The sequence below is a fragment of the Merops nubicus genome, unplaced genomic scaffold (assembly GCF_000691845.1).
Source record: "Merops nubicus isolate BGI_N331 unplaced genomic scaffold, ASM69184v1 scaffold19669, whole genome shotgun sequence".
Taxonomy (NCBI): Eukaryota; Metazoa; Chordata; class Aves; order Coraciiformes; family Meropidae; genus Merops; species Merops nubicus.
Genome location: NW_008633331.1, coordinates 3,773 through 31,536, shown reverse-complemented (window position 1 = coordinate 31,536; position 27,764 = coordinate 3,773). Strand labels below are relative to the sequence as shown.

Genomic DNA, 27,764 nt, shown 5'->3' with positions numbered 1-27,764 from the left:
CAGCAGGAAGTTGATGTGAGACAACATAGTTGCTAGCACCTGATGAATGCAGATCTTCCCCTGCTGGAAACCCAGACCCTGCAACAGTGTCACGTTTCTTCATGTGACTGTACCCTGTCCTTGGTAGAAGTGAGTCCTGCAAGAACAATTGTACTTGGTCAGCAAGGCATTGGTGGAAGCTATGCTGTCAAAGATTGGTTTTCCAGGTTTCTGTGTGCTGAGTTACTGTCTGTTTTGCTCCTCAGCAAGAGAGAAATGAATTGGATCGCCTCTTCCAAAAATATGTGCCTTTCCTCATTGATATGATTATAGAGGGAGTTGTGGATGGCACACATGGAGAAAGGCTGAAGACCATTGTTCCTCAAACAGATTTAAATATGGTAAGGAACAGAGACTAAAAGGTTGAAAAAGTTTATCTAAAAAGAGAAATGGAATGATGGAGAGAGTAAAAACCTCTCAGAGAAAGCACAGGAGTAGCTGTGCTGAAATGTCAGTTTGCTAGTGATGAGCACCAAGAGACAAAAGAAACAGTTCCTAACAATGCTCTTCTGCTGCCATTAATGAGCCTATTAGTAGATACTCCTAGGAGGACAAAAGATCAGCAAACACTCAAAGAGCTGAAAACACAGTAAGAGTTTTCATGCATCTAAATGGCAATTCTATTTAGGGTTGTGTCTTGTTTTACAACAGGTGGTGCAGTTGACTGTGATGCTGGGAGCTCTCATTGTGGTACAGTCTGATGATCCTGATGTTCTGGAGTGTTTTTTTTTGGAGGCGTTGTATTGCTCCTTAGGAGCAGCTCTTCTTGATGCTGGGAGAATGAAATTTGATGAAAAAGTGAAACGTATTTCCTGCATGTCTACTGTTCATGATGACAACATCCTGGCTAAGCCAGGGGAGTTGCCAGGTAGGATCTTGTCAGTTTAGTCTGAATCCCATTGATGATGTTAGAAAAATGTTGGTTTCCATAAGGGCAGAACATAGTTCTTGGTTCAGCTAGCTATCCTGGTTGCAAAATAACACTCTTTGAAGGACCATCACTGGAAACCATGTAGAGATACTGATGCTAGATGACTCTCAGCTACTGCTCTGCCCTCACAGAACAGTAATCTGTGCCAAGCTGAAGAGATACACAGTGAAAGGCAAAATAAAATGTGAAAGGAAAGACAGTGGAAGGTACTTAAAAAAACAATAGTATGATCTACATGCTGGACTAGAAGAATTTTGGTTGATGTTTTATGGGGTTAAATGACAAGTAAACAGAACACAATGTTGCCCAACTTGGCCCAGAATCTTACTGTTCATTTTAATCTCAATCAGATTATCTTGTTATGAAATATTTCAGTGTTCTAGAAAACCTCCAGTTGTTTAATGGTTTACAGGTCAGCTGCCGACTTTGTATGACTTTCATTTTGATGGATTTCAAAAACTGTGGGTACCTTGGATGAAACTTGTTCCTGAATACATTCATAATCCTCAAGTGAAATTTCTTGACATTCTAGGTGAGTGTAAGATATAATAGAGTGATGATATGTCTTTAATTTATACTGTGCCACCAATGGCACTTAACCTGAAGTACAGGAAAAGGATGTCTCATGCTACCTACTCAGGTTCAGTTTCTTCTGATGCCACAAATATCTGTAATATTCTTATCATAATACTGTATCAGGCACAGAGTTGATATTTACAGCACTGTGTAGTAAAGAAATGAGGAAAGGATAAAAGCTTGTTTTAGTTAATAAGGCTTGTAAGGAGCCTTTTACATGCCAGAGTAGTAGGATGTTCACAGTCTGCTCTACCAGAAAGTAGGACAAATATCAGGTCCACAGTTCAAGTACTTGGTAGATAAAAATTGCATTCTTAAGGCTGCTATTGGTTGCTATTTGAAGTGCTGTGTAATGGTGACAGGTGCTTTACATAGTTAAGAACAAATTAAGGCAGGTTACTTTATATTATTACTTTACAGTATTACTATACTTCAGCAAGCACAGGTTAACTTTATTGACACAAGAGGTAATTATATGATCTGTGTGCTGCTCCTAATGGCAGGCTATTCACATAGAAAAAGTGCTCTGTAGAGTTCTGGGAAAATGTTTATGATCCAAATAAATCCTTATTATACTCTTGAAATAGGGATTAAGTGGAGCCTAACCAGTCCATGACCTTCCTATATGGAAGATAAATTCTTTTTTAATGTATCTATAGGAGATTAGAGGGCAATGATAAAACCTGAAAAGAGATGGCTGAGCAATTAAAATTTTCTTTCAATCTCATTAGCGAGTTGAAATTTCAGATTATGTCTTTGTGCAACTGCATGTTAATATCTTGAGTGTCTGATCCAGCCCTGTTCTATAAATATAAAATCCCCAGCTGTAGTGTATTTTAATTTAACCTGCTATCACATTCATGATCTTTTTCAGTGCCTACAGTGGATACAACACGCACGACGTGGTTACTAGAGCAGATGGTAAAAATAAAACGCCCGGTTGTTCTTGTAGGTGAATCGGGTACATCTAAAACAGCAACCACACAAAACTTCCTGAACAGTCTGGACAAAGATCTTCATGTATGTAGGAGGCATTCTGCTTTTTCTTGTAAAGCTGTGTTTTCATTCCTTGTCCTTGTGTTAAGTTTGCATTGTGAAGCCTGAGTCTGTCAGTAGCAATATTGACTTCAGTAATGGGACTGCAAGCTCCAGACCCAAAGCGGGTGGAGTGGGTGACTTGAGAATCCTTCAGGATCAGAGATGTTCTGTTCTGTTCTACCATGTTTCATTCAGTTTTATAAAAAGTAAATATATATTATCAATCAAAGTGTTAAGAATGTGATTGCTTTTCTTTGTCATCTGTAAATCAAGCGAATAAATGGACCAGAGAAGTGTTTCCTGTATGTCTGACAGTCTGATATAAAGAATATTTTTTGAGTGCTCTAGTTAAGAAGAAAAACAGATAAAAATGCATTCTTATCCATTTCCTCCCCTTTGCAGCTGCTGCTTGTGATTAACTTCTCTTCTCGTACAGCGTCAATGGACATTCAGAGGAACCTAGAGACAAACGTAGAGAAACGAACTAAAGGCACCTATGGGCCTCCTATGGGGAAACGTCTCATTGTTTTCATGGATGATATGAATATGCCAAGGGTAAGCTGCCACTAGTTTGCAAGGTAGTGTAGAAACATTGGGGGTGGAACTGGTGTGATCCCTTCATCCACAGATCTACTGAATCTCAAAAGAGATTCATGGTATGTGCATAACTAGATTTCAGTGTAGGATCTTCAGAAGGGTTGAACTTGTGTGCAGTAGGGGCTGTTTCTTTCTGCAGTAGTATTGCCCTATGTATAAGAGAGATGCTATTGGATCATTTCTTTATGCTGTTAAAATCATGTTTCTGTGGCCTGATGCTTGCTGCAGGTTGTGTATTGTAGAAACCATCCCTTTCTCTTTACAAATGGGGCAAAAGAGTATGTGTGTATGTAATTTATCTCAGAGAAGAGGCACTTTTCTCATAGGAGACATTGGAATGAGTGTTCACAGTCAGTGCTAGAGCTTTACAAAGCGATTCATCGTGTTATCCTGAAGGTGGAGCATGGTATTTCCACGTTTATGGCAGTAATTGGCATGACAATGAACTGTGCTTTAAGTATCTTGACTCTTTTGTATTACAAAGGTTGATGAGTATGGAACACAGCAACCCATTGCACTGTTGAAGCTGCTGGTAGAAAAAGGTTTCTTGTACGACCGTGGAAAGGAGATGAACTGTAAACTTCTTCGAGACCTGGGTTTTGTTGCTGCCATGGGGAAAGCTGGAGGAGGTCGGAATGAAGTCGACCCTCGATTCCTCTCACTCTTCAGTGTTTTTAACATACCTTTTCCTTCTGAGCAGTCACTGAATCTGATCTATGCCTCCATCCTGAAAGGCCACACAATGGTAATTTCACTGTTTTTAAAGGATTGCTCAACAGGTTTATTATTTTTAAATAGACATTTCTTTCTGTGCTGTCACAAGACCTGAAGTCTTCTGTTATCAGGCTTTCTTCATACTTAGAACCTCATGCAAACCTTTCCCTTCCTCTCCTCTTTATCAAGAGGTGGGTTGACACGTTTCTGATATTTTTTGGAGTAATATGTAAACATTCAAGTCAGCAGATAGATAGTTTATAAACATGCTGAAGTCTTCTGTTATCAGGCTTTCTTCTTACTTAGAACCTCATGCAAACCTTTCTCTTCCTCTCCTCTTTATCAAGAGACGGGTTGACACGGTTCTGATATTTTTTTGGAGTAATATATAAACATTCAAGTCAGCAGATAGTTTATAAACATGGTTCTTTTCATGGAATGAAACCAGAGAATGATTTGGTCTTGATTCCTGCAACCAAATACACAAAGGTCAGCAAACTCATCCCTGAATGACAGTGGAAAATTTAATACTACGCTTTAGGCTGCATTAGTAGCAAGTAACCTGCAACATTATATGAGAAAAGAGCAGTTAGTTTTTTTCTCATATAGAAGTGATGTGGAAATTCCAGTTATGGCATTTGCTGTATCTTCAGCACCATGCAAGCTTGGGAGTGAAGATGGGACCTGCCCAAAATGTTCAAGTGCAGAATGTTCATACTACAGAGGAGTATAATTTCTGAAAATGTTTGCCCTCAATTATTTGAAATATGCACAGCAGGGCTAAAAGCTGGAAGGCAGGAATATGTTTAATAGCATTGAATTCTCTCTGGGCAGTCTCATGGAAACATCTCCTTTTTCTCATGTTTGCAGATGTTTAATGACTCTATATCAGCCATCTCTGACAAGATTACTGTGTGTACTTTGGAGCTTTATAAAAGGATTATTCATGACCTACCCCCTACTCCTTCTAAATTCCATTACATTTTTAACCTGAGGGATCTTTCCAGGGTCTATAATGGACTTATTCTTACAGCTCCAGAGAGGTAAGAATAGAAAAATTGTCTTCAGTGGTCCCGTATCAATTTATATTAGATGAGTCTGGGTGAAGATTTGGTAATTTGGTGCATGAAATCAGTCAGATTTGGTCACTTTTCATTAAACCATCCCTACGATAAGAAAATATTCAGTAATATCCTAAATTGTGATCTTACTCCTGATGACAAACACTGATGCATTAGTCTTTCTTAAATAAGAAGTAAAAATACAAGCAAATTAATTATTTGCCTTTATGAAAAGAATAAAACAGACAGAGTGAAAATAAAAAGTCAGTTCAGACTTTGGTCAGTGTTATGAGCCATATGGCCTTAGGAATCATGTCAGCTCATTTGGTGCAGTCTGATATTTCAATTTTAATGTAGGTTTCAAACGGTGACCCAGATGGTGAGAGTTTGGAGAAATGAGTGCCTGAGGGTTTTCCATGACAGGCTGATTAATGAAGCAGACAAAGCATTGGTGAGTACTTTCTTCCAAATTTTAGTGGTCACTGATTATTGCTGTGGCAACTAATTTGCAACAGTAACATTACCAACTGTTGCACTCGGATTTTTCAGTCAGCCACAGGCTTGTCTAACTGCTATGTTGCTCCATTAATGTGAAACATGGCCCATGGAGTTTCCTTTTCTAAAATAAAGTTACTGTTGTGGACTAAGTGAGCAGATCTGCTGAAGGAATGGAAAGCATCACTCAGCCTTGCTGTTCAGGAAAATTGGTTAGCAGTGGCACAGGTGACAAAGTGTGAGAGCAGAGCAGTGGGAAGCTCAGGAAATCACTTCAAGTCAGTATTTTCCTTTAGGAAGGATTGGACCAGAATGTGACTATACAGTCAAGTAGGAGAAAGAAGGGCAAGAGCAGAGTCCTTAAACAATGGTCCTTAAACTGAGTAGTTTTGGCTATTGCACAAACTGGAAAATGCTTCAAATTACATCTTAAAACATGAGGGAGAACAACACCAATTTTATACCTTGAGAATAAGAATTGGGATAAAATGTAATTACATATAAATAACATGCAAAACAACTTGCTTAGATATAGAGATGTAGATTAAGATGACTTCAGATTTTTATGCTTTAAAATTTTCCTCTAACATACAAAGATACACTTCCAGCTCAATTTTCACAATTCAGAATAATTATATTGCAACTTTTCTGTATTTGTACATTCATTCAGATGTACAAGATTTGTGAGAAATCTTGGTGGTGAAACAGCTATGAATGTTTTTTAACAGGCTTATCTTTTTCTGTCTTAAACTTCTGCAGTCCATTGGCTTGAATGGTTTTTGAACTGTCTATTCAATCATTTTAGATCATACATAGAACACTATAGAAGGCTGTGGTCTCTGGATGTTCTAGTGACACAAGTATCCCCTTGAATTCAGTCAGTATGTGAGCAAGAATCTGCATTGTCACCCTTCTCAGTGTTACTGGATTCAGAATCATCATCTGCTTTCTGGGGTTGCCTGACTTATTTCTTACCCTTGAAGGTACAACGTCATATAAAAAACCTGATTGAAGAAAATTTCAGTGATGAGTTGGAGCAAGCCATGAGGGATCCTATTCTTTTTGGAGATTTCAGAATGGCACTGAGTGAAGGAGAACCTCGTATTTATGAAGACATCCAAGACTATGATGCAGCAAAAGCCATCTTTCAGGTAGTGTGCATCAGCTTGGAACTGTGCCTGAGTCTGTCTCTATGCCTGAGGAGTAGGCAGGAGCTTGCCTCAAGCTGTAAGAAATCTGTTCTCTTTCTTTGTGCACAGATTTTTATGTGCACTGTTACCCATTTGGGATCTGCAGTAAGGAAAGTTGAGGACCAGCTACAGAGTCAGCAGTCTTTTCCAATAGTTTGTTTTCCCTGAGGAAGGGGAAAGGAGTAATGCCGCTAAATGGGTTGCTGTTTTATTAATGTTATTAATTATTTCATTGGTCTCCTAGTAACATTCTGTCTATCTTACTCTGCAGGAGATTTTGGAGGAATATAATGAATTTAATATTAAAATGAATCTGGTTCTTTTTGATGATGCTTTGGAGCACTTAATCCACGTACATCGCATCATACGGATGGATCGTGGGCATGCCCTGCTCATAGGAGTGGGAGGCTCAGGAAAGCAGTCTCTAACCAGACTGGCTGCCTATACAGCTGGATGTGAGGTCAGTCACCCTGCATCTTTGCAGTGAAAGAAGACAAGGAAAACAGTACTGTGATCATGATTAAATTGACCATCAGGGAAGGAAATCAGTCCGTCAAGATAAGATCAGGTTGGCATCTCTTCCTTGTGAAGAGAAGATCAGGGTGAGGAAATTACCAGGAGGTCTAAGATGATGACTGTGAGTGATCTGGACAGGAAGCTGTCACTGCCTGAATCTGGGTTTTGGCACTGAGGACAGAAAACAAGGATGGGTTTGGCACCAAACAACTAGTAGTCCCTAACTACTGATATTTTTACTTACCTGTATTACAGCAGCACTCCAGTGCTGCTTGAGGAACCTTGTTGTGATTGGTACTGTAACATTTCAGACAGGAAATGTTCCTTTCTCAGAGATACTTTCAGTATCTTACAGAGGCTTGGAAGGGCAAAACAAAAAAAAGGAGGATGAACACAAAGCAATTTTGAAAATTAAATCCTTCAGGATTGTATAAATGTAATATTAAAAAAGAATGTAGTGCATGGGGCTTTTTTAATACTTACACATTAATTGATGATAGGGGCCAGACTAAAACCCTTGATCCAGACTAATTGAAACTCAGCATTACCATCATGTCGTGAGGCCATCTGTCTTTTTGGTATATGTTTTCATCCTTAGGTATTTGAGATCACCCTGAGTCGAGGGTATGGAGAAAATAATTTCCGAGAAGATTTGAGAAATTTGTACCAGAAGCTGGGTATTGAGAACAAGTCAATGGTCTTCTTGTTTACAGATGCCCATGTAGCAGAAGAGAGTTTCCTGGAGCTCATCAACAACATGTTAACTTCAGGTGACACAGGCAGCCTCAGTTACCCCTGATCAGTATCTATTTGTGCCTCATAACCTCAAATGCCCCCTTGATCCAGCTATTACTGTTTCACCCTGTGCCTTCTGCTGCTTTACTTAGTTACACCTTTCAGTACTTCCTGAAATGCTTTGGCCTTAATAATGGCTTTTTGGCACCTTCTTAACAGTCATTTATATGTGTCAGGAAAGGCTATAAGGTTAATTCTTGCTGATCATGATGTTGCAGGACTCTAAGATTTCTTCCAAGACTGAGGTATAACTTCAGCTGCATTTGGCCACAAGTTCACCTTTTGTCCCATTGTTTTTTGAATAGCATTCACCTGAACTGCAGCAACTGCTCTATCTATCTATCTATCTATCTATCTATCTATCTATCTATCTATCTATCTATCTATCTATCTATCTATCTATCTATCTATCTATCTATCTATCTATCTATCTATCTATCTATCTATCTAATCTATCTACTCTGTCCTAAAATGTAGTTTAGTATCTTTTAGTGTGTGCAGCAGCTGAAAATGAGCAGCAGCTGGCACTGTGTGACCACCCTCTCTATAGAAATTCCTACAGTCTGATTTAAAAACAGATGTGTTAAAGCTTGTCCCTTTCCTTGGTCTCATTTTCCCTGCTCCTGGTCTGCTTATGTCTGTCATTAGGTATCTTATGCAATATTTGACAGGAAATTGAGAGGATGAAATGTGAACTGATGGTTTGTAGACACTAATGAAGATTTTCTTTGCAGAGTTACAAGCATTTTATGTTCTTGTGACATTTTGTATATGTTGCTGAAGCCTAAACAAAAATGAATTAATTACTCCTCTAAATCCCATTGCATCCTCCTAAGTACTGCCTCTCTGTTTTCCATGGAGGCTGGGGGGAGAAGGAGAAGCACAGAGAGATTAATAGGTTCCTTCAAAACAACCCAGAATCATTTTTGCAGAACTAGGTTTAACATTTGTGACTCTGATTTCTCCCCAGCCATATGGTTTTCTCCTACTGGTTGTTCTCACCAGCATTCTTCTGTCCTTATGTTACAGGAATGGTGCCAGCCCTTTTTCCAGATGATGAAAAAGATGCCATACTAAGTAAAATTTTTGATGAAGCTACTAAAGCTGGTGTGAGCCCAGCTAAAGAGAGTGTCTGGCAATATTTTGTAAACAAATGTGCAAACAACCTTCATATTGTCCTGGGAATGTCCCCAGCTGGGGACAGTCTGAGAACGTGGTGCAGAAATTTCCCAGGTATCAGTTGTACACAGTGCTTGGTCCCTTCCCTGTGAAATATAGGTTTGCAAGCAAGAGAAAATCTCCAGTGGCACTTGGAGATAACTGGCAGCTAAAGCTAAGCAGAGCAGGTTTCATGATGAAGGATTTGCAGTGCATAATTTTTTTTTCCAGTTAATTACCACGTATCAACGAGTATTATTGATTAGCATTTACCAGATCAGTTAATTTTCCAGCTGAACAGCTGGAGATCAATTGGCCATCCTTATTGAACTGGAAATATACAGCCTATGTCTGCAGCCTCTTTTCTGTAGTTCACAGAAGAATGTGTGGGATTAAATCATTATGAAACTAGGACGGTGGTAAGAGAAACGTTTTTGTATCCAAAGCCAAAAAAACAGGGCATGATGAGAGGCACACCCACTGAGAGGAAACACAGCTGAGCCTGGGGGATGAAAGGAGTTCTGGGAGGCTGAAGAGACACCTGGGAGATGAGTAGGAGTGGGAGTCCTAACCCAGGCATCAAAACATCTGGTTGCAGCTCTTGACTGCATCCTGTAGAATGGTACAGCCTAAAGGATAGTGGAATGGGGTTAGCAGGAAATGGGTGAAAAGTTGATTGTTTGCTATCAAAATGGAAGTATTGACTTTTTGGTAAAGTTTTTTTGCTAAGCAGGAGTCAAACAAGATAGACCCAGCAGATTTTTGGTGCAAATAAAGTTAATATTGGGACTGCCTAACAGATTAGGGTCTAGTTTTACAAAAGAATTTCTCAGATAACGCTCACCTTTTATTTTAAGGTCTTGTCAACAACACTGGTATTGACTGGTTCTTGCCCTGGCCCCCCCAGGCCTTGTATGCAGTTGCACAGTCCTTTATTGGTATGTAAAATGGCAGTATTTTAACCCATTAACCTTTGGGATAACCTAAGAAATAGATTCTTTACTTTACAGTTAGTGTAGATGGCACAATTTGATTTCCTGTTGTGCTTGTTACTATGAGTCTAAACGGGTGATGCAAAATCCCAGTCAAAAAGTTGGTTTGGGTGGAAGTTTCTTACTCAAATAGATTTTTAAAATTGCTAAAATTGAAGTTTCCAGCTCTGCAAACAATGTGGCCCAGGTTCTCTTCTGACTCTGCCTTGATCTTGCTTTTTGCCCCAGAAAAAGGACTTATTTTATGCCTGCCTTAGACATACATAAGAAAGAAGGTAATTGGCATATTAAAAAAAAAACAAAACCAAACCCACAAACAGCAAACCTTTGAAATTGTTTATTTTTGCTGTGCAATTTTAGGAAGTAACACCAGCATCCCATCAGAGAGCTCTGAGTCAGTGGTTAAGCACATGGTCATGGTGCATGGATCTGTCGGGGACTTCAGCAAGAGGTTTCTGCAGAAACTGAGACGTAGAAACTATGTCACACCAAAGAATTACCTTGATTTTATCCATACTTACTCCAGACTGCTGAAGGAGAAAAATGAATTCATTTTAGGTAAAGATATGTAGATTTTTCCTACTTTTTAGTAAGTGATTTAAGTATTTTAAAAAGAAAAAAGAATGGTGGTGAGAATCCCACGTATTACCCACATTATGCAAAAATCATTTTATCACTACTAACTCAAATGCTGTGCTGGCATCTGGTTTTGACACTGAACCAATATCCTGACCCTGTGTGAGTGGTCAGACTCTGCCAAACAGTGGGCTTTCCTCAAATTCTTGTGTGCATGAAGCTGAGCCAGAATCTCCAAACTCCTGCTTGGGGAGGAGTCTGATTAGATCTAGTACCAGCTCAGCATAGCACAAGGTTTGACATTCTTCCTCAAGCAGCAGTTGTTGTTCATACCTCAGTGGGCACTGAAATATGTGAAGAATATATGAGCAGTGTAATATGGGAAGCAAGTTGTGGCACAGGGCCACTCTGTGGCAGCTCAGGAGACATAAACACCATCTTGGGGAGGAGGCTTAGGAAAGGAAAATCTCTCAAGAGCCATTTTACTTTCATAACCAAGGTTGCCTTGCAGAAAAATGCACCTATACACATATTTACCTTCTGTGGGACTGCTGTGTGGCACTACACCACCAATGAATCACTAACATTGCTCCCTTCTTTTTTGTGCCTAGCACAGTGTAAACGGCTGGATGGGGGCTTAGTTAAACTGAAGGAAGCCAGTATACAGCTGGTGGAGCTGAATGAGAAACTTGCTGAGCAAAAGATTGTGCTAGCAGAAAAATCAACTGCTTGTGAGACTTTGTTAAAAGAGATTTCAGCAAACACTGAATCAGGTAGGTAGTTTACAACTATTGAAGTATCCCACAGGCTGAACAAGGCTCACAGAATCTGTGTTGGGTTGGAAGACCCTCTAAGAACTCCAGCTGCTTCTAGAGGTAACCTCCTCTTTCTGTTTGTGCTGATCTAATGTCAAGCTAGAAGAGCAGGTCCCCTGTCTTGCCCAAATTGCCATCTTTGCTGTATGGCCTGCAGTACTTCACACAACTCAGTACTGTGGTCGCCTGCCCTTGTCTGCCCTTTCCAAAGTATAGGGCATAATGTGGGAAAGAGGCATTAGCAAGGAAGGGACCTTCTGATTCAGAGAATTACTGTTAGAGGAAGACCAGAGGGAAGCATGGAAGGAAAAGAGATTATGTGTGCTGTTGTGGGCAACACTGACAGCATTCCTAACCTGGCGATGAACTGTGAACATTGGCAAGCTAGCAACAAAAAGGAACTAAGCTGATGGTAATTTCTGATTTTCAGCCAAAAGCAAAAAACCTGTATTACCATCTGTTCTGTATACAAATCTGAATAATGCATTTATGGTCTTCCCTTTGCAATTCCTAGCTGAGGAGAAGAAAAAAATGGCTGAAGAAAAAGCTGCGGAGATAGAGGAACAGAATAAGGTTATTGCTGTGGAGAAGGCAGCTGCTGAGACAGCTTTGGCTGAAGTCATGCCTGTTTTAGAAGCTGCCAAGCTGGAGCTTCAGAAGCTTGACAAGTCTGATGTTACCGAGATCAGGTGACTCATTTGGATGTACAGTAGCACAAAGTCTTGGAAACTCACAGAGAGACCCTTGTTTGCAGGGTCTGAGCCTTAGCCTCACCTTTCTCACCTGCATGCATATGGTGAAGGTCAGGACATCAGTTGTCCAAGTGCAGAGGTCACAAGGCTGAAGTCATGCCTGTTTTAGAAGCTGCCAAGCTGGAGCTTCAGAAGCTTGACAAGTCTGATGTTACCGAGATCAGGTGACTCATTTGGATGTACAGTAGCACAAAGTCTTGGAAACTCACAGTGAGAGCCTTGTTTGCAGGGTCTGATCCTTAGCCTCACCTTTCTCACCTGCATGCATATGGTGGTCAGGACATCAGTTGTCCAAGTGCATAGGTCACAACAAATCCTCTGACTCCTAGCAGGACCTTCCCTCAAGCTTGTTCTTCTAGTTCTTTGTTTGATGTCTTCCCCATATTTCTGTACCCTGCATCTGATGCACCAGCAACTGCTGTGGTTTTTGCCTGAGCAGTGGCTGTCCACAACCTTTCATTCCTCCTCTGTTTTTAGCCTGTGTGAATAGGAACACCAGTTATTTTTCAGGGATGCTTTGATAGCATGAAAAGGTTAACAGGAAGTACCTGTGTCTGGCAGCATGTGCTTTGTCTCCTTGTTTTTCTCCTCCACTGTCTCCTTCCTCTGTTTTCTAGATCCTTTGCAAAACCCCCTAGGCCAGTGCAGGCTGTTCTGGAATGTGTTCTTATAATGAGAGGTTACAAAGAGCTAAACTGGAAGACAGCCAAAGGAATGATGTCTGAGGCAAATTTCCTGCGAACCCTGATGGAGATAGATTTTGATGGAATTACCCATAGCCAAGTGAAATCTGTCCGAGGTAAATTACTGATCTCTGTGTTTGGGATGAAGGTAGGATCTTGTTACCATGGTTGGCTCTGTCAGCAGCAATTGTTTGGGAGGGTGGGATTCACTTTGTGCAAAGGGACAGCACCGTCCACAACACTGTGGGTGTTGCACTGTTGGAGTGACTGGATTTTTCAGGATTCAAAGACCTTCTCTTATGTGTTACAACCAGTTTATACCTTAGCTAGGGTCTTACACACTGTGATTTGGTGCAGACAAGAAAGATGACTGGATTTTTCAGGATTCAAAGACCTTCTCTTATGTGTTACAACCAGTTTATACCTTAGCTAGACACACTGTGATTTGGTGCAGGCAAGAAAGAAGCAGGTTAGCTGAGCAGACTTGCTGTCTGCTTTTAGCCACTTAGTAGAATTATGACCTCATTCATGTGATAGCAATTAAAATGTGATATATACAGAGTGGAAAGAAGATAAGCTATATCTAAAGCTTACAGGCCAAACTTTGCATGTGCTCAGGAGAGTGTAATCCAGAGTTGTTCCATTAAGAGGGGAATTTGGCTATTTGAACAAAATTGCCTTTGACTGCTGCAAAGAAGACAAACCATGATCCTCAAACATGCTGAACAGATCCTGAATGCTTTCCTTTCATGGACAAAGAGCTTGAGACATCACAAGCAATACTGTGCTTGTATTGTTACAGCCTGGTAGCTTCCTCTTAAAGTCAGAGTTCCTTTAATATTCTGAACAAATGTTTTGTATTTTCTGTCACAGCATTGCTCAATGTTGCTGGTAGGAAAAGCTATTTCTGCACTGTAATTCAACTCACTTGCAATATTTTTGTGTTTGCCAATTTAGGTGTGTTAAAGAATCTTAATACTACCTTTGCTGAAATGGAACTTGTCAGCAGAGCAGGACTGGGAATGTTAAAGTTTGTTGAAGCAGTGATGAGTTACTGTGATGTAATCAGAGAAGTCAAGCCAAAGAGAGAAAAGGTAAAGTGTGTGGATTCAAACTCAGAGGAGGATGAAGCAAGATCCTGATAAGAAAAATAATTTTTGACAATTTAATAGGGTGCCCATTTCTCCTCTTTGAAGTGCTTAAAAAGAGGTGTTTAGGAGAGCTATTGCAGTAGGAGTGAGGCAGATATTGAGTTACAAATTGCTGTGCTTGTTGTGTCATGATGCTAGGATGTGGGTTCCCATCCATGCCAGTGCTTGAAGGAGGAAAGAGGAACATGTTCAGCTGGAATTGTGTAATCTAACATGCTTAGAAAAAAACAGATTATAGCTGTCTACTAAAATAGACTTCAAAACACATGGCATGTGGACAGAGCAGAGCTCAGTAGCACACAACATCCATCTCCCTTAAGCACAGTCTTTTTGGTTCACTTTTTTCAGATCCACTGCTAAGTTAGAGGTGTTGCCAAAGGAAATCTAATGTCCAACAGGTGATCCTGGGAAATGTTCTTCAATAAAAGATTATTATATACAGCTGACAACTGAGCAAGTATATTCACTAGATGATGAGTCTGTCTATTTTGAGGCTTTAATATTGTTGCTATTAAGCAGACAAACCTCCCCTTTTGTCATGGGATGACAGTCCTGCTGACCTCCAGTAAGGACTGCTCACATGCTTTAATAAACCTTTTGGGTACAAAACTGTAGGAGATTTATCTGCTTTGGAACTGCAGTATCAGACCATGCTGTGTATGTTTGAGATGGGGAGAGGTGGGTGAGAAGCAGAGCCAGTTATTTCAGCTTGCACTGTTTAATACCAGGACACTTAGAAATAGATGAACTAGCCAAAAGAAATGTGAGAACTTAAGACTTCTCTCCAAAGTCCTTCTTTCCTCTGATACTCTTATGTTTCCTTCATAATGTCATGTAGGTGGCTAGGCTGGAACGGAACTATTACCGAAGTATGCGGGAACTGGAAAATATAAAGGCAGAGTTGGCTGCCATTCAGAATGAGCTTAAAGCTTTGGGGAACAAATATCAAGAGGCAATAAGAGACAAGCAACAGTTACAAGAAGAAGCAGAGATTATGAAGAGAAGATTGGATGCTGCTGACAGGCTCATCTTTGGCTTGAGATCTGAGAACACGAGGTGAGTCGAGATTCAAAGAGGAACATTTATTAGATCAGAGGGATTATGTGCCAGGGATAAAATCTATCAAACTGAGACCTTTTTGGAAACGTCATTTCCTGGGATGTTTGTTTCTGAGAAGAGCTAATATCTGTTCTAAGCTTATACCCATTAGCTATTGAAAAATAATAACGTTTTTTAGTGCAGAAGAACAAGGTGAACTCATTAAAAAGAAGAAGGTTCAGATCAACTCAGCATCTGTGGCCATCATAACAGTGAGAAAACAACTGATTGTAAATTTGGTAGTCTGTTCCAACCTACATCTGAAGTAGCAGAAGCTGGAAATTCTGCACATAAACCCCATCTCCCTGGTACAGACTGACCCAGGATTCCCTTATAATTCTATCAGGTGGACAAAGGAATTAGAGGATTATGAAATACGAAAGGTGAAGTTGCTTGGAGACTGTCTGCTCTGTGCTGCCTTTCTGAGCTATGAAGGAGCATTCAACTGGGAATTTCGTAATGAAATGATCTACCAAGTGTGGCAAAAAGATATCCTCTCACGAGGGATTCCTCTCAGTCAACCATTTAAGTTAGAAAGCCTCCTGACTAATGAGGTGGAGATTAGCAGGTATGTCCAATGACTGCTGAATGTGAGATTGTGGAGTGGGAGTCTGGATCTGGATCTGTGGCATAGAATTGGCATTGTGGGTGGAGGTGCACAGCCATACCAGAGAGAGCTTGTCTTACTTTCATGTCTCAAAGATGGCAAGGGGACAGATTATTTTTCTTCTAGTTCAAGTAGGCTGTTTGTTGTAACAAACCATTGTACTTTACTCTCCAGGGACATTCACTGAACCTAGATATGTAGAATAGCTTTTTAGGATTTTTTTTAAGGAGTTATCTATATGTGTTCCAATAGGCCAATAGGAGCTGTTTGTTGTAACAAACCATTGTACTTTACTCTCCAGGGACATTCACTGAACCTAGAATACCTTTTTAGGATTTTTTTTTAGGAGTTATCTATATGTGTTCCAATAGGCCAATAGGAGTCTTTTCATTGACCTGAATGAAGTTGGAGTTGAACTCATGCCCACATAGCCCAAATTTCCACTACTGCAGCATTACTCACCAAATGCAAGTCAGGGTTTTGAGTGGTGGAGTTACAAATGACTCAGACAATGAATCAGGCTGAGTTTTGATGCTGTTCCCCCCATCACATACACAATATATTTCCTCGTGTGTCTGATAGCGTGCTCAGTGAATTGCATAATTTTACTGACAAATTAAATGTTTTCATCCCAGCCTGCTCTTTGATCCATTCTGTTCCCAGGTGGGTTTCCCATGGGTTGCCTCCAGATGAACTCTCCATCCAGAATGGCATCCTGACAACATATGCAAGCCGCTTCCCACTCTGCATTGACCCACAGCAACAGGCATTACATTGGATTAAGAAGAAAGAAAGGAAAAATAACCTAAAGGTAAAGATAAATGATTGTTTTACCTCTTTACTGGTTGTTTTAAAAGCTGCATAAATATCTGTCACCTTGAATGAGGAACAGAAAAATGTGCTGACTGTTGTGTCTCTAAAATAGATAGTGAAGTGAATATCACTGTTCACATGACCTTCAGTTCTTTGGGACTGATGGTTTGTTTGGGATCTTGGCTAGCCTGAGGACGTGCAGAAACAGTATAAACAAAAGGCTGGCATAGACTGTGTTTTATCTCAGCTCCAGGATGGAGTCTTTATGTAGGACAGTTGACACACAGGCACAGTTGGAACTTTGAAGAGTAGTTCTCCATACAGAAATTATCCTCAACTAATCAGGAAAAGAAAAGCACCTCTACTGTTTTGTACCAGTGCAGTTCATATCATCTGTAAGAGGAAAGGCAAAAAGTGATGAAGAGCAAACTTCTTTAGTGCTGGCAACTATGGTAAAATCATGATGTTCAGCAAAGTGAGTACCAGGTCTCTTTTCATATCTTCCCATTATTCTCTTGCAGGTGGCTTCCTTTAATGACCCAGATTTTCTTAAACAACTTGAACTGGCCATCAAGTATGGAAGCCCTTTCTTGTTGCATGGTGTTGATGAATACATTGATCCTGTGATAGACAATGTCTTAGAGAAGAATATCAAAGTTGTACAGGGACGAACATTTGTTGTCCTGGGTGACAAGGAGGTTGACTATGACAGTAATTTTAGATTGTACCTGAACACTAAATTATCAAACCCAAAGTATTCACCCTCTGTGTTTGGCAAAGCTATGGTTATCAATTATACAGGTAAGCAAAGGTGTATATTTAGTAACAAATAAGTGATTATGTTGTAGTGCAAGTTCAGGGCCTGGGTGGTTGTCTGAAAGTCTACAAAATTCACAGTCTCCCTTAACATTTGATTTCACAGAAAATCCTTCTCATGTCTCTCTTCTACTCTGAAACTGAGCAAACATCTCTTCTTGCACCTGTCAAGTTAGGATGCTTTGGTAGAATCAAGGTATAGAGTGAATAACCAAGTGACTGTCCTGCATTGCTGTAGTTTAATGAGATGATAGAAGTGAAATAAGTTGTATAAAACCTCACCTTGTGTTTGTTTAAAAAAAAAGACCGTGCTGTGTACATCTGTTGTATCTGTAGTTACCCTAAAGGGCCTAGAGGATCAGTTGCTCAGTGTCATTGTGGGGTTTGAAAGAAAGGAATTGGAAGAACAGAGAGAACAACTCATCCAGGAGACAAGTGAGAACAAAAACTTGCTGAAAGATCTGGAAGACTCTCTCCTTCGGGAGCTGACATCTTCTACAGGAAACATGTTGGACAACCTGGACTTGCTGCAAACCCTGGAAGAGACAAAATCCAAAGCTACTGAGGTATTGGCTCTGGGCTTTCTGGAAGGATATCTAATAATAGAACATCACTCCTTTCTCATTGTGCTTCATCTTTCACCCTTGAAGCTAGGAGTTAGTTGAAAGGAAATAGAGAGTTTTCTCATGAGTCTGTTGCATCTTTCAGTATTGGGTAGTATTTTACTGTACCAAAGACCCAAATCCTATCCTCAGGAAAGTCCTTATCAGGACTAAAGTGATGGTTGTTTACAGTTCTGAAGCAATGAGCATATGATGTATTTCTTTCAGCTCTGAAACAACCTTTGTCTTATATTGTAGCAGATCTGAAATGAAAAATTAAGATAATTTGTTACTCAGAGAAGATGTAGAATGTCCATCCATGGACATTTTCAGACCATAGTTGGCCAAAGCCACAGCTGGCCTGATCTCGTGGTGGTCATAGTCCAGCTTTGGGCAGAAAGTGGAATTAAAGATCTCCAGAGCACTTCTGCCACACTGTTTCCAGGATCCTGTGTAAATCTTTGCCTTTTAATTTCCTTTCTCTATTTTTCATAAGTATACAGGGTGGGATCTAACTTTTGATTTCTACAATTCATACTTGTTTAGGGTTACCTGCCCAGCTTCCCTATATAATCAACACAGAGAGGCAGGCATGGAATAGCTCTGCTTGTTGTGATATGTTGTCCACACTGTGGGTCAGCACAGTAATTGCATGTGTATGAAATCAATGTCTGGGTAGGTGATTGAAAAACTGAGTCTGGCTGAGAGGACAGCAGTGGATATTGACCATCTTCGAGACGGCTACAGACCAGCTGCCAGGAGAGGGGCCATTTTGTTCTCTGTTTTGTCTGAAATGGCACTTGTCAACATCATGTACCAGTACTCCCTGGTCTCCTTCTTAGAGGTTTTTGGACTCTCTCTTCGGAAATCCGTGCAAAGTCCTGTTCTTCTAAAGAGATTAAAAAACATCATGCATACCCTGACTTTGAACACCTATAACTATGGCTGCACAGGTTAGTGGGGTTTAGTGATGGGCTGATATTGTGGTGTACAAATACTTGTTAAAAGTCACACTTTCAGCCAGTGGGGTTTAGTGATGGGCTGATATTGTGGTGTACAAATACTTGTTAAAAGTCACACTTTCAGCCATGCCTTCAGCTGGGTTGTGTTACAGAGGCAAGTTACCAGGCAGTGAATTCACGAGGGTTCAGTTCAAGGCATTGGTCCCAGTTACATTTTACTTCCTGCTAATTCTGTTTGAAGGAAATCTGCATATTACCAATGTAACTGATAAAGAAATGCTTTTAACACAGTTATGAATGGTAAATTGCAGTTATGGATCTCAAATCCTTGGATGCAGCTCATCCCTTTCACAGCCCCATCAACCCTGGGGCTCCAACCTTCACTTTGGCCCCTAACCTTCACAATGTGTTGTGTTTGCTCTCACCAGAGCCCAGCTTTTTTGACTCTGTAAGCCTGATCCAAAGCACCATCCTTGGTCACCCTGACCTTTTTGGGATGACCTGATTCAGGATGTGGTTTTAAAGATTGCTCCAGTTCCACGAGATTTGGCAACTGATTTTTGAAAATATTGTCCTTTTAATTTAGGTTTGTTTGAGAAGCACAAGTTACTGTTCTCCTTTAATATGACTGTCAGGATAGAACAAGGTGATGGCAGAGTTCCACAAGAAGAACTTGAGTTCTTTTTGAAAGGTAAAGTGAATATTTACATATAAATATATAACTACATATAGCAAGAGATAAAAGATCTTTTGAAGATTATTTTTTTTTACTAGATATGAGTTGCTTTAAGACCTAGCACCTAAAGAAACCACTGAAGACAGCTGAACTGTTTGTTTACACAAATTATGGAGGCTGCTATTTCTATTTCTTTCACTTTGTTAAACACTGAAGGGGCAAAGCTTCCTCTGCAGATGTTGACAAATCACATTAGCTAATTATCTCATTGGAATTGGTGAGAGTTTTGGCCTCTTTGGGAACACTGTTGAATCCCATAGTTATACAAGCAAGAATGCACTTTCCTCTTAATTAGGAAATAAGTATTTCTAATAAGTAAAATAATTTGAGTATTTATGCAGTCTGTTTCATTCTCCTAGCATAAGCCAGCTGAAATGTATAATCCTGAGATCTGTTAATTGACACACTGTATCTATTAAGAAACTGTGCCATTTAAAAAGTCATGCTTGTAAGATAATTTTAAAAGAAAGATGGAAGGATAAAGTATCTGCTTATGTCCTTTTTGATCTTAGGATGTTACCTGAGAAAATGATCTTTAGTTTCTGACAGTGTATAAAAAAAAATTAGAAATGGTTGCAAAGATACAACTCTGGCTTTTGCAAGCACTTGTGAAATGACTTCTTTTCTTCAGCAGAGCAATTTAATCTTCCAGTGCTTCCAGAAGTAAATTTCCAGTTTCTCTGTGCAGTGGGACTGTATGTGTGGTCATGTAGCAGAGAATTTCTGACACAGACATTCCCTCTGCCTTCTGAATGTGACTAGGCAATATTTCCCTGGAGAAGAGTCAACGAAAGAAACCGTACGCCTGGCTTCCAGATCAAGGCTGGGAAGACCTAATTCACTTGTCTGAACTGTTTCCTGAGAAATTTGAATCTCTTCCAGATGATGTGGAAAAAAACCCAGATGTATGGAAAGATGTACGTGCTTTGCTGCAATCCTGTTCTCTCTCCTTGTTTTTCTCCTGGTGTTAAATGCTCAGGCATGATGCAATGTGCCATAGTACTCTGCAGGAGGCATGTCTCCAAGGACTTTTTCTGTCAAGGCCTTGCTTTTCTTCTTGACCTCAGTTAGTGATTGGCTTATTTCCAGCAGAATTAGAGCTCTTCTTGTTTAAAAAACAAACTAAGAAAAACCCTTCCCTGGTATACTGTAGATTTTTTTTGTTTTTCAGCAGATGCCTTAGATGAGCAATTTCCCCTGTTGAAGTCAGTAGCTTTTTTCTGTTGGTTTCAACAGTCAACATTTCACTGTTATTTTTGTATTGCTGAATTGTACTTTGATCTTCTTGTGGCAGTGAGTTCTATAGGGTATTTACAAACACAGACTTTTCTTTGTTCTGCCTTTAGTTTCATTCCACGTCCTCTTGCTTTATAAGAAGTCTGTCTGTAAGCAATCTGTTAATAGTTTTTGCTTGAGATGCTATTTTCGGCATCTTCAGAGAACTGCCTGACAGAAAATGAAAGTACAGTTGTGTTTCTGGACTGGAATACTTTACACTGAAAAAGTTGAAGTTTTACTTAATCTTTTAGGGTTCTGATTGACTTTATTCTTTGTTCTCTTCCTGTCTCTTGGCCCCTTATTGATCAAATTGTCGGTCTGCTTTCCTAGTAATTTCTCTGATGGAGCCATTTGATTCATTTGCATTGCCTCCCATCTTTTCTTGCCAGTGGTATGATACAGAGGCTCTGGAGCAGATGCCATTCCCCATGCAGTACCAGAACAATCTGACCAGCTTCCAGAAGCTCCTGCTTTTACGGTGCTTCCGCGTGGACCGGCTGTATCGGGCAGTGACAGACTATGTCACTCTGACAATGAGTGAGAAGTAAGTCCCTCTCTTCTTTCAAATCCAAATCACACCCTTCAGGTATTTCACACAGAACTGGGTTGTAGTCAGCTACGTAAATGATTTTGCTGTTTGCCTAAAAAACAGGGTGTGAGTTGTCTCTGTATTGTTTCCACGTGCAGTCTGCAATGCTTGGCTGTCTGTGTAGAAGTAAGTCATCTCTTACACAAACTGGCTGCTTTACTGTGCTTCTTCTCTTACCAGGTATGTGCAGCCCCCTGTGATCAGCTATGATGCTATCTTTGAGCAGAGCAGTCCTTACTCACCCGTTGTTTTTATCTTAAGTCCTGGCTCTGATCCTGTCAGTGAGCTCATGAAACTGGCTGAGACGACAGGCTTTGGAGGGGGTAGACTCAAATTCCTAGCCATGGGACAAGGCCAGGAAAAGGTAACTTTGGTGGGAGGCTGGGGAAGTGCTGTGTGCAGTTAATCTGTGAATTGCAAATCACGCTCCTAATGTTGTGGGCCTGTTCAAATTTCCTTTCCAAAGGTCTGCTGCATTTTAAAGGGAGGTACTTTGTGGTTCAGACATAGCACATGATTTGCCAGCCTGGGAACAATGCTTCCCTGTAATGTGAAAAAGGGCACTGGGCTGATTGGTGATTTTATGGTTTGGGTAAGGGTAGATGCAGAATTATATTATTGTTGGTTAAAAAATAGTTGAGCTGTAAAGATGTTACTCTGCAGCCTTTCAGAGGTTGATCAGTGGGCCTGTGTCTATGTGTATGGAGATGAGTTGATTGGAAGGCACAATGTTTGTTACCAAAAAGATATCCTGCTGCTTTTTCTGTCTGTTTTGTCATGAACACTAAATCAGGGATGTTCAAAGCTTAGCAGCTGACTGAATTTGCTGTGATTTCTGTCAGTGGGAGAACTGTTGAATGCATTTTGGCCACTACTTCCTGGACCCTGATCTTCCTCCTCTTCTGGGCCATGCACACTCCTGTGCTGTTTTGAAGTACTTCTGTGCTCTGCGTGACTTTTAATTTCAAAAGGAAATAATGAAATAAAAAAAGCATCTCAGAGCAACTTCTTGTGGTATTGGGAAAGGTCTGTGCTCAGCAAGGAGCATTCTGGCAGCTCTGCTCTAACTAACTAAAGGGCTGAGGGTACTCTCTAGCAGGAGGAAATCCACTGCACTACCCCATCAAGGTCAGTTGGTTTGCAAGATAAAGGGAGAGTTATTCAAAGGCAGTTTGTTCTTTCCCTCTCTTAAGATTGCCCTGCAGATGCTGGAGGATGTGGTGGTTCGTGGCGAGTGGCTCCTGTTGCAGAACTGTCACCTTTTGGTGAGGTGGCTTGTCAGTCTGGAGAAGGCCCTGGAGGACATCACAAATCCTCACCCGGACTTTCGCCTCTGGCTGACGACTGACCCGACCGAGGGCTTCCCCATTGGAATCCTGCAGAAGTCCTTAAGGGTACTGTGTGGTGGGGAAAACCCTCTCAGGGGGGCATGTCCTGCCACTCCCCTCAGCAAAACTGACTGGCCCTGGGGGGAGCATGACCTGAATGCAGCATGTTGACTGGAGCTGTGTGTATGAGCTTTCTGTCTTTATAAGCCAAATCCTTTTTTCCTCATCCTGTTTACCTTCTGGTGGTTTTTCCTTTGGGTGAAAGCTGATCAGCAGTTTTTTTTCTGAAGCAGTTATTTCAGAGTAGAGTTTTGTGAGTAAATCGTGGCAGCATTTGAATCAAAGGAGAGTTTGTCACAAGTGAGGAATATCTGGAGAGACAGAAATAGTCCTGTCAGTCCTGATGCTGAAGTGTGGAGCTGAGGTCTGTGTCTGGCCTGGCAGTAGTGCCAGCGGAGCAGACGCTGTAATAGGATAATGGTTTCCAGCTGCTACTTCAGGCTGCAGCATTTATCACAAGCAAGCTGAGCTGATTATTTGGAAGGCACAAGCCATGATGCTGCCCTAATGTTCTTTTCCATGGCTGCTTTACTTCTGTTGTGGTGAACCGGTCCTGTAAACATAATTATTTTATTTCCCAGATTTGAAAGCAGTGGCACGACAGACCCACCCAATATGTGCTGCAGTGTGTCAGTGACAGCTCTGGAGTATTCAGCTCCAGCAGTGCTCAGGGCTGCAGTGGGGAGAAGTGGGCAGGAATGGATCTGTGAGACTGCAAATGCACACTCTGTGGGCATAGCCACCAGCAGTGGGAACAAAGGGTTTATAGCACTCTGAAAAAGCTCCCAGGGAAGCTGCCTCTCTTTCCTCATCAGTAAAGTCATCTTACTGTGGGAACACACCAAAATGTGGAAACTACTGATATTCCAGTAAATTAGATCTTCAAGTATGATAAATATTAATGTCCTTCCAATAACACAACTATTTCTAACATAATTTCAACTTTCTCTTTACATATGTGTGTTTACCATGATAAACTTAAAAGGTCTGTTTCATGTCTTAAAAAACTCCATATTGATATGAATTTGGAAAGCTGCTCAAATTATTTGAGCTTGCATTGTATAGCTTACTTAGAGAGTGTGATATATTACAGCTTATTTTCCTGAGGCTGTCCACTAATTGATGGCTTCCCTAATTATTTTGATAGGTTGTGACAGAACCACCTAATGGTCTGAAACTGAATATGAGAGCCACCTACTTCAGAATTTCCCCCCAAGCCTTAAAGCAGTGCCCACATCCTGCTTTTAAACCCTTAGTCTATGTCTTGGCATTTTTCCATGCCGTGGTTCAGGAGAGAAGGAAGTTTGGGAAGGTTGGTTGGAATGTGCCATATGATTTTAATGAATCTGATTTCCAGGTAAGAAAATAATTACATCTCTTATACTCTTGAGTTGCTCAGATTGCTTTTGAAAATGTATCATCTATCCAGCTTTAATCCTTTCTCACAATAAGATTTTGCTTAGTTTTTTTTCTGCTGCTGTGGAGTCTTGTAGACTCCTGATCTCTTCTATATTGTCAATTTTGGCCATTGAAAATTAAGCAGATTCTCAGTCTTTCGTGTTAATATTGCCTCTCTCACATCTCTTTTCTTAAAAGTAGTTATACTTTTCAATTACTGAGAAAGAAATAATTGTTAATTTTCAAACAAGAACTATATTAACTAAAATTTATGGCTATGTATCGAGGACTTATGAATCTTCCTATCTTGCATGTTCCAACATTATTAGGTCTGCATGGAAATTCTTAACACATACTTGACAAAAGCTTTCCAACAAAACGATGATAAAATCCCCTGGAGCAGTCTGAAATATCTTATTGGTGAGGTGAGTGCCCGCAATGCCCCTGAGGAACACTTGATGGTAAATGAATTCAGATAAATGAAGCTTCTGTTCTGCATGGGCTGGATCATCAAGTGAAGCTGGCTGAGAATCTCTCCTGGGCAGTCTTGGAGCTCCTGTGTAGCCCTGAGCAAGTCGCTTAATCTCATTGTCTCAGTGAAACAGGGCCACTGTGTGTAACTGCACAACAGGGGAGTTATGCTTCTTAATTAATTCTGAGTGAGGAGGCCCTTGGGATGCTCTGATGAAAGGTACTGAACAGCACAACTTTACAGTGTTATTAGCACATGGAGTGCTCCTGACGTGAGAGCTGCACAAGCAGAGACTCTGAAGCTCTTGCAGTGCTGTGTGTGATGTGCTGTGCAGTATCCGGCCACGTCAGTGGAGCTGCTGTGACATGGAGTCCTGCAGAAAGCTGTTATTTTGCAGCACTTAATCACAGCTGAACGTGAGCTGGTACTTCAGGAGGTACTGTTGCACATAAGTCACCAAGACTGGTTATTAGGGGTGGCCCAGGGCAGCTATCTCCAGACTTAAGGCCAAAAATTTCCTTCTTGTTTCCCCCAGGAGAGGGAGCTGGAGAAGTTGTACTTGGTGTCCCTGAAGGGAGACAGTGTTGTACCACGCAGTCACAGCAAAAGCAAAGAGTGCTTTGGACCTTTCAGTGATTTTTAACTGTGTGTGCTGCTCCAGAAGCCAGGGCTATGATTTTGATGTGGCTCATTTTAGGTCATGTATGGTGGGCGTGCCATCGACAGCTTTGATCGCCGCATCCTCACCGTCTATATGGATGAGTACCTCGGTGACTTCATATTTGACACCTTCCAAACATTTCATTTCTATAAAAATGACAAGGTTGATTACAGCATTCCACAAGGGACTGAAAAAGCTGACTTTGTTGGTAAGATATATATTTTTCCTGCCACTTAAGTTAGCATTATTAAAACAAGAAGTCTGCTTGTAGTACATGTTCCCTCCATAAGTCCATTGCTGCCTATGAGACGTTGAAGGAGCTTCAGGGATTGTGTGTGTATGTGTTGCAGTGTTGCACTGATGATACTGTTCTTGCTTTATATGAGCAGCTTTTGTGATGTGAGCTTACCAGACAGCTCCTCATCTATTTAAAAAAAAATAATCCTCAGGTAAGAAGCATATTAAATTTACTAAGTGGCATATTTCCATGGGGTGTGTGGGGTGTACAGGTGCATTTCATGCCTAGAAGTGTTGAGTTGATCCTCACAGTGTTTCAACACCAGCTACAGCATTTGGATTTTTTTCAAGCAGAGAAACAACAAAACTGCTCGTGGAATTCTCTGCACTATTTTTTTTTTGCCTGGTCACTGTGATCTAGTATCTTGCATCATCAGAAGTGTGGTTTTGTATTGCAGGGGCAATAGAATCTCTGCCACTTGCTAATAATCCAGAGGTGTTTGGTCTCCATGCAAATGCTGAGATTGGATATTATACACAGGCAGTTCGTGATATATGGTCCCATCTCCTGGAGCTGCAGCCTCAGACAGGTATGGGCTGCATTTGAACTGGGTTTTGCAGATAGGAAATGCTGAGGTGGCTCCCTGCCCGGGGCTGGTGACACCAGCCCTGCCACAGCCAGCCTCAGGGTGCTGGGTGCCCGGGGCTGCCTGCGCCCTGCCTGGGGGGCTGGGCAGCACTGTGTCGTGGCTCTGGGGGCTGGGGACGCCTGGCAGGAGCCCAGCAGGTGCCAGAGGCACCCTTGGAGGCACACAGGGATCTTCTGGTGCCCATGTCAGCACTGCAGAGGGGGGACTGCAATGCCCAGAGGCAAGTCAGCTCCCAGAGTTCCTTTGGGGAATTAATACCAGAGGGGTAACCTGTGCAGGCTTAGTCTCACTGAACCGTTCTTGTTTCAGGTGAAACTGGTATGGGAGTGAGTCGAGATGAACATATTGCAAACGTTGCTAAGGATATAGAAAACAAAATCCCTGAAGTGTTCAAACTTGACCAGATCCGGAAGGCTTTGGGGAAAGCCATATCCCCGACGACCGTGGTGCTGCTGCAGGAGCTGGAACGTTTCAACAAGCTGATCGTTCGGATGGCGAAGTCACTGGCTGAACTGCGCCGTGTAAGTAAGGGCACAGCTACCAGGTGAGCCCCCACCCCAGGCGGGCACTCAGGCTCTTACCAACCTTCCAGGCCTTGGCTGGGGAGGTGGGCATGAGCAGCGAGCTGGATGAGGTGGCCCGGGCGCTCTTCAACGGACAGATCCCTGGAATCTGGCGGCGCCTGGCCCCCGACACACTCAAAACTCTTGGCAACTGGATCATTTTCTTCAGAGCTCGGTATGACCAGTACACCAGCTGGGTAAGTGACTGCCTCCAGAAAGCTTCCTCTTCGGTTAGTCTGCATGTTCTGCTGGGCAAACTGGTGCAGAAGTCAGTGAACACTCACTGCTTTAGATTTGTTACTCCAGCTAATGCCAGTCAGCACCTAGAACATCAGTGACTCACTGCACAGCTGTAGATGTGGGACAGAGGAGACTCTGGCTGGTCTTTAAGAGCTCTGGCCTCTGGGCAGAGTACCAGGTGTGGTGGGAAGACCAGGTGCTGCAGGTGCTCTCCTGTGCTCGCAGGTCACAGAGTGTGAGCCCCGGGTGCTGTGGCTCTCAGGCCTGCATGTTCCTGAAGCTTACCTGACAGCACTGGTTCAGGCCACCTGCAGGAAGAACAAGTGGCCCCTGGATCACTCCACCCTCTACACAGAGGTGACTAGGTACAGGACTGCAGAAGATGTCACCGAAGGGTCTACTGATGGTAGGTGTTTTTAGAATTATTGGGCAAAAATAATGAAGCAGTTAATTGGTGAGAAATTTCCTGGCAGAGTGAGTAGATTACTTAGGTTAGAGCTCTGCAGTCAAGTTAGTTTTGCATTTCACAGTCTGTGGGATTTTGAGCTGGGACGTAGCTGGGTTCAGGTTTCTGC

At 41.4% G+C, this 27,764-nt stretch overlaps 1 protein-coding gene across 1 annotated transcript in view; it reads left to right on the top strand.

Annotated features, from left to right (window-relative positions):
* The window catches only part of DNAH10 (dynein, axonemal, heavy chain 10), a gene marked incomplete at its 5' end in the record, with an annotated part of 55,350 nt that overhangs the window by 26,088 nt on the left and 1,498 nt on the right, over positions 1 to 27,764 (top strand). Inside the window, 36 exon segments of the mRNA XM_008948229.1 lie at positions 246 to 380; positions 691 to 907; positions 1,383 to 1,502; positions 2,421 to 2,566; positions 2,987 to 3,139; positions 3,666 to 3,926; positions 4,766 to 4,938; positions 5,314 to 5,407; positions 6,435 to 6,602; positions 6,913 to 7,101; positions 7,756 to 7,927; positions 8,982 to 9,185; positions 9,968 to 10,048; positions 10,463 to 10,660; positions 11,290 to 11,451; positions 12,008 to 12,182; positions 12,863 to 13,044; positions 13,886 to 14,022; positions 14,918 to 15,135; positions 15,524 to 15,745; positions 16,448 to 16,595; positions 17,119 to 17,398; positions 17,750 to 17,979; positions 18,695 to 18,968; positions 19,564 to 19,668; positions 20,476 to 20,630; positions 21,381 to 21,535; positions 21,761 to 21,944; positions 22,774 to 22,974; positions 24,116 to 24,325; positions 24,696 to 24,791; positions 25,536 to 25,707; positions 26,195 to 26,326; positions 26,696 to 26,907; positions 26,979 to 27,146; positions 27,415 to 27,595. Of these exon segments, the coding sequence (XP_008946477.1) occupies positions 246 to 380; positions 691 to 907; positions 1,383 to 1,502; positions 2,421 to 2,566; positions 2,987 to 3,139; positions 3,666 to 3,926; positions 4,766 to 4,938; positions 5,314 to 5,407; positions 6,435 to 6,602; positions 6,913 to 7,101; positions 7,756 to 7,927; positions 8,982 to 9,185; positions 9,968 to 10,048; positions 10,463 to 10,660; positions 11,290 to 11,451; positions 12,008 to 12,182; positions 12,863 to 13,044; positions 13,886 to 14,022; positions 14,918 to 15,135; positions 15,524 to 15,745; positions 16,448 to 16,595; positions 17,119 to 17,398; positions 17,750 to 17,979; positions 18,695 to 18,968; positions 19,564 to 19,668; positions 20,476 to 20,630; positions 21,381 to 21,535; positions 21,761 to 21,944; positions 22,774 to 22,974; positions 24,116 to 24,325; positions 24,696 to 24,791; positions 25,536 to 25,707; positions 26,195 to 26,326; positions 26,696 to 26,907; positions 26,979 to 27,146; positions 27,415 to 27,595 (6,310 nt within the window).